Source organism: Diabrotica virgifera, chromosome 3 (assembly GCF_917563875.1).
Source record: "Diabrotica virgifera virgifera chromosome 3, PGI_DIABVI_V3a".
Classification (NCBI taxonomy): Eukaryota; Metazoa; Arthropoda; class Insecta; order Coleoptera; family Chrysomelidae; genus Diabrotica; species Diabrotica virgifera.
This window is the reverse complement of record NC_065445.1, coordinates 266,088,647-266,101,502: the sequence shown is the minus strand read 5'-3', so window position 1 is coordinate 266,101,502 and position 12,856 is coordinate 266,088,647. Positions and strand designations below refer to the sequence as shown.

At 32.1% G+C, this 12,856-nt stretch overlaps 1 protein-coding gene across 2 annotated transcripts in view; it reads right to left on the bottom strand.

The window, feature by feature from the left end:
* LOC114325992 (protein yellow) overlaps positions 1–12,856 on the bottom strand; it is a 130,869-nt gene that overhangs the window by 14,868 nt on the left and 103,145 nt on the right. For both annotated transcript variants that reach the window (XM_028274163.2, XM_028274156.2), the window contains exons 2-3: positions 6,822–7,097; positions 187–626 (exon numbers count right to left, since the gene is read on the bottom strand). In XM_028274163.2, coding sequence (XP_028129964.1) covers positions 187–626; positions 6,822–7,089 — 708 coding nt within the window. In that variant the 5' untranslated portion in view covers positions 7,090–7,097. The remainder of the gene's footprint in view (positions 1–186; positions 627–6,821; positions 7,098–12,856) is intronic.

Sequence of the window (12,856 nt, the reverse complement as noted above, 5' to 3'; positions counted from 1 at the left end):
CTTTTTCTAAAAAGAATGTTCTTTGAATCTACTAAGAACATGAAATTGTTATGTGGGTAGTAGCACAGGATCGGAACCAACGAAAGATAATAGTAAAAGCGGCAAAGACTCGCGAAGAGTTGTAAAAGCCAAAGATGATGATGATGATTCTTTATGTATAATCTTTTTGGCTTTGAAAATACTTACCCCAGATACATTCATGCTCCCTGCAGCAGGATCTATATTGAAATAATGATGGGTAACAATCCATGATCTATTTTGCTTAAAATCATACACCACCAACGAAGGTTTTCCCAAATCGGCCAGGTACGCAATACTATTATCGCAGCCGTCTTCTTCTATCACAATATTCGAAAAGAAACTGTCGTCCTTGTTAAACTGTTCGTCTGGAATTGGGAAAACTCGCACTAGTTTGTCCGTTTTCAAATCATAGATAACAATTCTGGGAAGGACTATCTGTTTAGGATTCCTGCCATAGAGATCTGAGAATCCAGTGTCCAATACCCACAGTTGGCCGCAGCTGTCCACTTTCGTTCTGAATGCTGACACTAACTCTGGTACTTCTTTCCTTTGGTTATGGGCCTCCCAATTGGGGTAGGGACGAAGGATCGGGGAGTCTAAGGGATCTGTAAGTTAATAAATATAATGCTTAATTTATAGAAACTTATGTTAGAACAAAAATAAAGTTAGTACTATAAGTAGAACTTTCATCAGTGCGGCAACAGTGCGTCGCGTCGGTAGTACGTGATACTATATTATCAAAAATGAAGACACAATATTATGATAATAATAATTATTATACTCATCGGCGCGCTAAATGTTGCCAAGTCAGTCAAGTTCGATTTCTTGTTATATATAATCGATTTTAGTAATTCCAATGTGACACAAAATCTAGGCATGGGATAAAAAGTTTATTTGAAGAAAGTGTATTTTTTGTTTTTCTTAATAGAGGTACAGACTAGTCATTGTAATACCACTTAACAAAAAGGGACGTAATATTAATAAAAATGTTAATTCAGACAACAAAAGCAATACTTAAAATTTGTCCAATTCTTGGTTCATTTAGAACAACAAAGCGATGTCCATCAATTAATTATTTTCGTTAGTTGATCCAATGTATTACGTTTATTGAATGGATGAACATCCATTTATTAATATATAATACTTTCATTATGTATACTATAATATCACTTTATTGATATTACGAACACTGTTCACTGAGTCAACGAACACTATTCATTGAAACAACGTCGTTAATTGACCGACGAAGACTATTCGTTGTGTCAATAACAGTGTTATTTCTCATAACGTATACTGTTTCATGCATTCAATCAATTTCGTTTATTTCTACAATTATTTCTGTTTATTCTTACAATTAATTCCCTTCATTTTCACAATAAATACGGTTATTCTTACAAGCAATTCTATTCATTCCTACAATCAGTTTCGTTCATTCCTACTATGAACGTATTTTATATTAATAATTAGGTACTGAATGCATTAGCTCAATGATTTAGATTTTGCAAATCCCCCTTTTTGTTCTAAACCTAATGGACTTTGCACTGTGTGATTTCTCATATGATTTCACTTATACAGTGCGCTGGAATAAGTGTTACACGCCCTTATTAACTATTTTTAGCACATAAGGAAAACGCTCGGACAAATCGATTTTTAAGATAATCAAAGTATATTTTAACATCAATGTTTCGAACTTTACGCGATCCCTTTTCAGGTGACAGGCACAACTTTGGTTTTTTAAATGGGAAAGTACATCATGTGACACCTCATTTAAAAGCGTTTGAAATAGTGATTCCAAAAATGTATAACACTTTAATCCTTTTTGAGAACGCAGGAGCAAAGTTTCGATCGAATTCTTTTTAAACGCATTTATTGTTTTTTTTTTGAATCATAAGAAAACTAATAAGTATTTTTGAAAAATGTAAACGCAGAATAAAAGATTACATTATTACCGTGGGCTAAAAGTTCATTAGAATAAACAAAAAGTTTCTTTTGAATGGTATATTTGAAATTAAAAATCATACTAAATTTTCTCTTTCTCACCCCTGTGGCTTATTAAAATAATCATTATAGAAGTTCTCAGGGACTTCAGACCCTCGAAAATACTGTAATATTTTATTCTGCGTTAAATTTTTAAAAAATACTAATTAATTTTCTCAGGATTCGAAAAAACGGAATACGATAATAGACACACGAAAACTTCCTTTCAGTACGGACTACACTTGGAAACGAAATGAAATTATTCGGCACTTCGGCAGAGGTAACAGCATTGTTTAACAAAGAATTCTTTTTTAAACAATAGTAGCACAGAGAATCTCGGGGTATCACGATAAGGAAAAGCCGTTACATTTCAAATGGTCAAGCAAAACATTTATTGTTTCAACAACTGCGTTTATTGTTACCATGAACGCATTGATTGTGGTTATTAAAAGCAGTAGTAGATTAATTAATGCATTCGTTGTCATAACAAACAGTTTACATCTATGGAATAATCATATATTACTCTATATTAACAACATTTGTACCTTGTTTTAATGAAATATGTTCGTTGTCACGATAAACCAAGGTAATTGCTTATCATCTACGAAATCAAGAGTGTGTTTTGCTGTCAGAATTAATAATATTATTAAATATACGAAACTAACTTATTGGCTAAATACATTGAGTATTATTGAATAATGTACTCTAGTTATTTTCACAATTATTATTCAATTATTGTGACAATAACCAAATACATTGATTAGTGTCTAAAAGTTCGTTGAAACAAAAAATTAAATTGTTGTTACAACAAAATACTATTCAATAATCACTGTTAATCAATATTATTACGAACTAAATTTTTTTGAGTGATTTTATTTAATTATAGAGTAATTTCCACATACTAACATATATTTCTCAAATTGGACTTTATAATAGTACCGCCATTCTTTACTATATTACAAATATGTGTGCAAATATCTGCAATCTTGGAAAGCGTTTCCGCGCGCTATGTCGCCTCTTAACCATTTAAGTCGGTTTTTTTAATTAGAAAAATAGCAGCTTGTAATATTTTTATGCTTGCAATCTGAAGAGAGCTAAAGCTAATTCGATTGAAATTTTATTCATAATTAAGATAAAGACAAGTTTTCTGGCTTGACTTGTTGAACCAACCAAATCAAGCATTAAACTCTGGTAGAATGAAGAAATAGAAGAACTAGTTTTATCAAAGAAGAAGCTTTACCAAAAATGGTTAAATACTAAAAATGACGAAGATCGAATGAAGTACAACAGAATAAAGCGAATAGTGCGAAACGCAGTTATAAAGGAAAAAAACGATTTATGGGATCGCAAATATATGGGGATAAACACATATTATATAGGTGGCAGGAAAACCACAGAAGCTTGGTGATTTATAAATTTCGTAAAAAAAAATGATAAAGAAAATGTACCCATACAGTACACTGCATACAGTCACAAAAATGTATGGATCACTATAAAAAATTCTTGACAGAAAAACGAGGAGAATGTCTAGAAAATATAGCTACACCAGGTATAGAAATAGAAGAACATAGAAATATCGACGTAAGAAGTCTGATAAAAGCGGTGAGAAGCTTAAAGAATGGTAAAGCTTGCGATCCAGAAGGTATTCCAGCAGAATTGATTAAAAATGTAACATCTAAGCTATATCGAATTCTAACAAAAGTTTTTGAGGAACTCTTAAATGGATACCAGTGCCCCACGAATGAATAATGGCTTATATCTCATCCATCCATAAGAAAGGAGATAAGAGAAACTGCGGAAATTACAGGGGAATTTCGGTGACCAGCACACTCAGTAGACTGTATGGTTAAATACTGATAGAACTAATACAGTCCGAATAGAGCCAGTATGAAGAAGAAGAACAAGGGGGCTTTAGAGCTGGCCGCTCCTGTACAGACAAGTGCACCTGACATTCGTTGACTTACAGAAAGCTTATGAGAACATGCCCTTAAATAAGATGTGGGAAGTTCTGCATTCTTCACCAGAAAGCTACACTCTTAACAATACATTAAATCATCTAAGTATATGCAGGATCAAAGTAAACAAAGATTGAAGTGGTGTACAAATTCATATACTTAGGCTTCCTCATCACCAAGGAGAACGTCATGACTATACTATTTGGACTGAGTGTAGACATACGAGAAGCAGAAACTTACGCCAAAAACCAAAAATAACCATATACAAAACCCTTATACAACCAGTGTTGACATACGGATCGGAGACATGGACCATCTCCAAGGCAGATGAAAACCTTCTGCTTATATTTGAATGAAGGATCCTGAGAGGAATATTCGGTGGAATCTGTGAAAATGGTATTTGGAGGAGGAGGTACAACTACGAGGTATACCACAGATATAAACATATATTTGGTGGTAAAGACGTAGTGTCTCTTATAAGAATAGGAAGACTAAGATGGGCAGGATATCTAGCAAGATCACAGCATAACAACCCTCCTAGAAGAATCCTTATGTCACAACCTGTGGGAAGCAGAAATAGAGGTAGGCCAAAACTTAGATGGAAGGATGGAGTAGATGAGGATGGGGGAAAAATAGGCGCAGCAAACTGGCAACGGTTGGCAATGGATAGAACTGACTGGCATAATAGACTTGGGAAAGTCGAGGCTCTTTCATAGGGCTGTAGCACCATTGATGATGATGATATGCAGGATCACGTTGACGGGTAAAGATAGGAAACTCGCTTACTAAAAGCTTTCCAGTAACTAAGGGGCTTAGACAAGGATATTGCGTATCCCGACACTGTTTATCTACGTTGCAGCAGCAACCAAAGTTGGAAGAAGAAAGTAAATTGAATGGGTATCGAGCTAAACAATACATACCTCTACACGTTCCAGTTCGTGGACGACCAGGTCGTAAATGTAAACGACAGGGAAAACATAGAATATATATAGAGTGTCCCAAAAGTAGTGGAACGGTCGAATATTTCGAGAACTAAACATCGGATCAAAAAACTGAAAAATACGTGTTCAATCATTTTCAAAAATCTATCCAATGACACTAACACCAATCCCCACTACACCCCCTGGAGGTGGGGTGGGGGGTAACTTTAAAATCTTAAATAGAAACCCCCAGTTTTTCTTGCCAATTTGGATTCTTTACGTAAAAGTAGGCAACTTTTATTCAAGACGTTTTTTCGAACTGTGGATAGATGGCGCTATAATTGGGAAAAACGATTTATCCTGATACCATAGGTAAATTACAGAAACGGTCTAATATCTCACGAAATACACTTCCAAATGAGAAACCAAAAAACAGATTTTTAATCTTTTTTGAAAACCTATCGAATAACACCAAACATGACCCTCCAACCCTTTAAAATCTTAAATAGCAACCCCACTTTTTATTGCAGATTCGGATTCGTCATAAAAAATTAAGCAACATTTATTCGAAACATTTTTTAAAATTTCTGATAGATGGCGCTAATAAATCGAATTTTTTTAATTAAGGCGCCATCTATTAACAATTCTAAAAAATGGTTCGAATAAATGTTACTTATTTTTTTATGACGGATCCGAATCTGTAATAAAAAGTGGGGGTTGCTATTTAAGATTTTAAAGTTACCCCCCACCCCACATTCAGGGGGTAGGTTGGAGGGTCATGTTTGGTGTTATTCGATAGGTTTTCGAAAAAAAATAAAAATCTGTTTTTTAGTTTCTTATTTGGAAGTGTATTTCGTGAGATATTAGACCGTTTCTATAATTTACCTATGGTATCAGGATAAATGGTTTTTCCCAATTATAGCGGCATCTATCCACAGTTCGAAAAAATGTCTTGAATAAAAGTTGCTTACTTTTATGTAACAAATTAAAATCTGCAAGAAAAACTGGGGGTTTCCTTTTGAGATTTTAAAGTTATCCCCCACCCCATCTCCAGGGGGTGTAGTGGGGGTTGGTGTTTGGTGTCATTGGATAGATTTTTAAAAATGATTGAACACGTATTTTTCAGTTTTTCGATCCGATGTTCAGTTCGCGAAATATTCGACCGTTCCACTACTTTTGGGACACCCTGTATATTATAATGCGTAAGTTGGTCGAGGAATATTCAAGATGGGGATTGGACATCAATATCGATAAAACATCAACTTCTCATGGAAAATAATCAAAAAATTAAAGCCTGCCAAGATTATAAATATCTAGGAGTAACATTTGATAAAACTGGAGCTGATGAAAAAGAAATTACTTCCGGAATTATACAAGCAAAAAGAGCAATCCGATGTCTCAACAATATTCTTTGGAGTACTCAAATATCGAAAAAGAAAACAATTATTATCTACGAGACTATTATCAAGAGCAGTCTATTATATGATGCAGAGACTTGGAGGCTTACAGAAAAACAAAAACAAAAACAAAAATTAAAGTAGTGTAAATGGATGCAATCAGAAGGTCATTATCTATATATGCAAAATATCTAATATGCAAAAGAGAATATATCAGAAATGCAGACATTAAAAATCGAATGGGACTAGAGGGAACAATAATGAAAGATATAACGAGAAGACAACAACTGATTTGGTATGGATACTTTAATAGAATGAATTATAGGGAGTCCGAAAGTTAATTGGACCACCGGTATACAAAAAGCGATGAGCGCGCGAGACCTCAGAAATGACCTGTGGCAAAATAGGAAGGAATGGAATTTGGGATTCGGACAACGCCTCAAGACCTACTAAACCGAACATTTATAACTTTTTCTATGTAATGGAGTTTTATATGGCGAGTTATTCGGTTAACGAATCAAAACACACGGAAAATATTAAGAAGAGGTTACCTGTTGTGTTAATATAAGCTAAAGAAGCTCCAACTCCCTCCTTCCATCTCGGCAAGGTGATGAATATTCTATCTCCATATACTTCTAATCCCAGTGGAACATTGTTCTCTGGTATAAACTGTCTAGAGGTTGATGCCTCCCACCTGGCGTTTGATGTGGGGTATTGAAAATCAATAACTTTCCATTGAAATGCCACTTTTAGACTATCTTCAGTGGCAATCACAGTGTGTGCCACGAAAAGCAAAGGAAGTAGTAAAGACACCATCATTGCAAGAACTAAAACAAAAAAAAACGGTTAATTTTCCAATAAAATGTTGTTTGTAAGTATTTAAGTAACAATATTCTTGCGAAGTAAATACCTGGTACAAAAGGAATAATATTTATGTATAGCAAATAAATAACTATTTGTAAATAATCAACATAGCTGTCCTTATCTATAAGCAGAGGCGGTTTCCCAGAGTCAAAATGTTTTTTTCTATTTTGGGTCATCCAACATAAACTTTGTTTATAAATCAGATATGTTCGTCTGTAGTCTGTAAAATAATTCGACAGAGTAATAAATCAATCATATAAATTAATTTCCTAGCTGCCTTCTGCTTCTCTCTCTCTATAAGCAATCCTGGTTGTTTATTATTGGATTAATTATACAGGGTGTAACAAAAATACAGGTCATCAATTTAATCATATATCCTGGCACCAAGAACAGTTCGAATGAACCTAACTTACCTTAGTACAAATGTGCACATAAAAAAAGATTTTTTCCAATATATCGAAAACTATTCGAGATTTTTGAAGTTATACTTATTTACGCGCGATATGAGGGTGAATTTTAATAGGATTAAAACCTTTGATCCCGGCGCAGTCGCATTACAACTTTGTTCTGATTGGATGTTCAAATGACATGACAAAAATTATCCAATATGGCAGCTGTGGCACAGCTGTGGGACTGTGGTTTGGTTATGTATGGTTGTTGCGTTTTAAAATTTGTAGGAAGAGAAACAACAAACAAAAAGTTAGTTAATGGTTATACTGCCTTTTTAAATAGTTTTCATATTATATTTTTGGACTTATTAACATAGAAGAGATGATTGTTGCATGCCAATGTGAAAGCCCATCAAACTGTGACTAGTATGAGTGCCGCAAAATTACTGATAAAATACCTATTAGCTCGAAGGCGTAGAGAACTGTGGATAACAACAATAATTAACCGGGACGATCTACGATCACGCTTATTCAAAGCTAAAGAATCTTACACTGGTAAGTGTTTTAAAAATACTTGATCAAATTTTGTTATGATATTTGAACTTTGCACGAAGCAAGTGATTGCGAAATTTATTAGTCGTTATACGGGCTCTGATTGGGTGTTGAACTGATCTGTCAATAATAAATAATTGTTCAATATGAAGGTAAACAAATGTATAATATATTAGTTTTATTGTTGTGAGGACAGAAACAAAACAGTTTATAATTGTAGTGATTTTTAAATAGTTTTTAAAGCAACAGGTACGTAATAATTGTAATAATACCATCAAAATTTCTATCAATATTCACCTAATATATTGTTTTCTTACTCTCTGTTTTGTTGTATTTTTTCAATTCTAAATCATTTCAATTCAAAATCAAAATAATTTGATTTACATAATTCAAAAATGTCAAAAGTTTAATCCGTTTAGTTAGTCGATCTTCGCACATAATGACACACTGTCTCCGTGGCGAAGCGTTTAATGCGAGTGAACCCCAATACAACGCCAATACCAGCCGCGCTGGTAAGTTGGTTCGAATCCCAATAGAAACTTTTATTTTTTTATTTTTTTTATACATTTTATGATTGTAAGTATATTTATTATATAATTTAATTTTCAGAAAATACGTATTTAGTTAAAAAATTTTTCGACAATTAATGTTCAGAAATCATTTGTGGCATTTTTAATGTGTTTGTGTGTGTTTTATTCTTTTATTATTTTAATTTTTGGCACTGTTTTAACAAAAATGTTTGAGAAGTAGCAAGTATAAATTAGTTTAATATTTAAATAAAATATAAATAAAAAGTATATTAATTTCGTTTATAATCATATAATAGAAGTATAACTTCTTACGTGCGTACAAAGTACACACACATTCTTTTTTTAATGAAAATCCACATGTGACATTCGTGTGCCAGTGGCATCTTAAAAAAAAATTATAGTGAAATTTGGACACCCCATAAAAATTTTATGGGGGTTTTGTTCCTTTAAAGCCCCCAAACTTTTGTGTACGTTTCAATTTAATTATTATTGTAGTACCATTAGTTAAACACAGTGTTTTAAAAAGTTTTGTGGCTCTTAGTACTTTTTCGAAAAGTCAATTTTTATCGAGATATTTTGAATATTTGTCAAATCCACCACATATTTGTATATAGTCCATTCGTTAACGGTAAAATATTGCAAAACCTCTAAATTTTAAAAAACCGCTTGGATTGACATGAAATTTGGCATACACCTAGCTAACAAGTCAAAGAAAAAAGTGATATTGTGCCGATATGTGCTTTTGCCCTGGGGGTGGTTTTCATCCCCTCTTGGGGGTGAAAAAATATTCGTCCAAAGAAAGTCAGGAAATCGATAAACTGGCTAATTTTAAGTAACTTTTGTTCTATAGAGTTTTTTCACTAAGTCAATACTTTTCGAGTTATTTGGCAGTGAATATGTTCATTTTTTCAACAAAATAACCACGCTTTTAGACGGTTTTTCGCAAATAACTCAAATAGTAAGCATTTTGTCGAAAAAACATTCTTAGCAAAAATATAGCCTGTAAAAAATTTAAAAAAATGGTGTATATATCACGGCTCTACACCTAGTACAAGCAGAGTTATAGCTAATGAAATATAGGTTCATATTCATCAAATTTCAAATAGAATACTTTAACGTGAAATAACCAAAAATGAAGCACATTTCGGGGAAAACTCATTACAACTTATTTAAAGTGTTTAATAAAAGCTTCATTTTTGTTTTATAGAAAAAAATTCTAGTATCAAAATTAAACAAGTTACGCTCAAAATAAAGTTAGTCCCTTTTGGTTTTGGTAAAAAAATATCGAGAAAATCACCCCCTAATTAGTATCTTAAATGAACTTAATCGTTACGACTTCACAAATTTCTTGACTCGTGTATATATTGTTTATATAATCTGTAAGTTTCATCGGTTCAAAGTCCTTATTATTGAAAGTGCTGTATTTAAAAGGGGTTGAACGAGTCACTGATCACGAATGTATGCAAATTTAGAAACACCAAACCTCAATAAATTTTTGTCTAACAGAAAAACAAAAAAATACATGATATTCAGAAAAGCAAATCTGACTTTTTTGTTTCTCGAGATTTTTGGTATCTCTAACAAGTTTTAAGTTATTTTGAAAAAAAGCATCTTTTTCAAAATTTAAATTTTTAAAAATTTTACTTTGAAACCAAATTTTTTCAAAAATAAGCACTTTAAATCGATGAAACTTACAGATCATATAAACACAACATAAGTAAAATAATTTGTGGAGCGGTAACGATTAATTTCATTTAAGTTGCTAATTAGGGGGTGGTCTTCCCGATTTTTTTTTGCAAAAACAAAAGGGACCAACTTTATTTTTGAGCGTAACTTGCTTAAATTTAAAGCTAGAAACTTTTTGTGAAAACAGAAATAAAGCTTTATTTAAGCACTTTAAAAAAATTATAATGAGTTTTTCCCAAAAAGTGCTGAATTTTTTGAATATTTTACGTCGAAATATTCTATTTGAAATTTGGTGAATATGAATCTATTTTTCATTGGCTATAACTCTGGTTCTACGAGATCCAGAGACCCAACGCGTACTCCATTTTTTTTACTTTTTTATAGGCTATATTTTTGCTAAGAACGTTTTTTTCAAAAAATACTTACTTTTTGAGTTATTTGCGAAAAACCCTCTAAAAATGTGGTTATTTTGTTAAAAAATGAACATATTCACTCGCAAATATCTCGAAAAGTGTTGACTTGGCGAAAAAGCTCTATAGAACCAAAGTTACTTAAAATTAGTCAGTTTACCCATTTCCGGACTTATTTTGGACATATATTTTTTCACCCCCAAGAGGGGGTGAAAGTCACCCCCAGGGCAAAAGCACACATCGGCACAATATCACTTTTTTTTTGACATGTAAGCTATACGTATGCCAAATTTCATGTCAATCCAAGCGGTTCTTTAAAATTTAGAGCAAAAACCGTGAAAGAATGGACTAATATGGTTAAGTACGATTATGGAGACTTTGTAATAATATGAAAATTTATTTTTTATTATTTACATTTTTAGATATATTTTGAACCATATTAAAAAAGAAGCCACATCTCGATAAAAGATGCCTTATCGAAAAAATACAAAGAGGCAAAAAAGTTTTGAAAACACTGTGTTAAACTAATGGTACCGCAGTACCTAATAGTTTAATTGGAACGTACACAAACATTTGGGGGGTTTAAAGAAACAAAACCCCCATAAAATTTTTATGTAAACATATAAAAAGAGAAGCCGGAACTCGATAAAAACTGCCTTATCGAAAAAAACTGAGAGGCAAAAAAGTTTTAAAAATATTGAATTTAACTAATGGTACCACAATAATAATTTAATTGGAACGTAAAACTGGGGGGGTTTAAAGAAACAAAACCCCATAAAATTTTTATGTAAACATATTAAAAAAGAAGCCGGAACTCGATAAAAACTGCCTTATCGAAAAAATACTACGAGGTAAAAAAGTTTTTTAAAAATATTGAATTTAACTAATGGTACCACAATAATAATTTAATTGGAACGTAAAACTGGGGGGGGGGTTTAAAGGAACAAAACCCCATAAAATTTTTATGTAAACATATTAAAAAAGAAGACGGAACTCGATAAAACTGCCTTATCGAAAAAATACTAAGAGGTAAAAAAGTTTTTTAAAAATATTGAATTTAACTAATGGTACCACAATAATAATTTAATTGGAACGTAAAACTGGGGGGGTTTAAAGGAACAAAACCCCATAAAATTTTTATGTAAACATATTAAAAAGAAGCCGGAACTCGATAAAAACTGCCTTATCGAAAAAATACTAAGAGGTAAAAAAGTTTTTTAAAAATATTGAATTTTACTAATGGTACCACAATAATAATTTAATTGAAACGTACACTGGGGGGGTTTTAAGGGAACAAAACCCCCATAAAATTTTTATGGGGTGCACAAATTTCACTATAATTTTTCTTTAAGAGGTTCCTGTCATAAGAATACCACATGTTCATTTTCTATAAAAAATCTCTAACAGTTTTCGATATATTCGATAAAATCAATTTTCATTTTGTAACTTTAAAGGGCTGTAACTTTTTTTATGTGCATATTTGTACTAAGGTAAGTTAGGTTCATTCGAACTATTTTTGGTCAAAAAAATATGTGATTTAATTTGTGACCTGTATTTTTGTTACACCCTGTATTAAGGAAGGTTTTCACTCTTGATAAAGATATACATTCATAATAAGAAACATTTACTTGATTCTTTCATAAGAATTAAAATTGCTCACAATGATTTGTTTGTAGAAGTGATGGCCGTAGATTATTGGCTATGGTACTGGTTTATTAAGTCTGAAGGTCCAGGTTCGATCCACCGTACTTCTACCGGAACTATTTCAATTTCAGAAAAGAGTCGAAAATAATTCTTATTTCAAGTGGAGCGCGAGATGTGATTGTCCTAACTGAAGACATGAGAGTGAATTTCTACTGCAAAGAACCAGCAATTTATAGGAATTTTAAGCAAATGGGAGAATTAACGACCGTTTTATGGGCTTTGTTGTTTGGAAATTCAAACGTAATAAAACGATTTTTATAATCGATTAAAAAGAAACCTTTCAAGTAAAAATAGAACCACGAAAAATACAGGTGTATGGTTGAGTAATATATAGTTTGGTAAATTCAAATTTCTATTTTCTGTTTCATTTCTATTATGACATATAACATCATATGTAGTTTTTACTATGTAAATATTGTCAATATTTATTTGTCTGTCTAATATCTATATA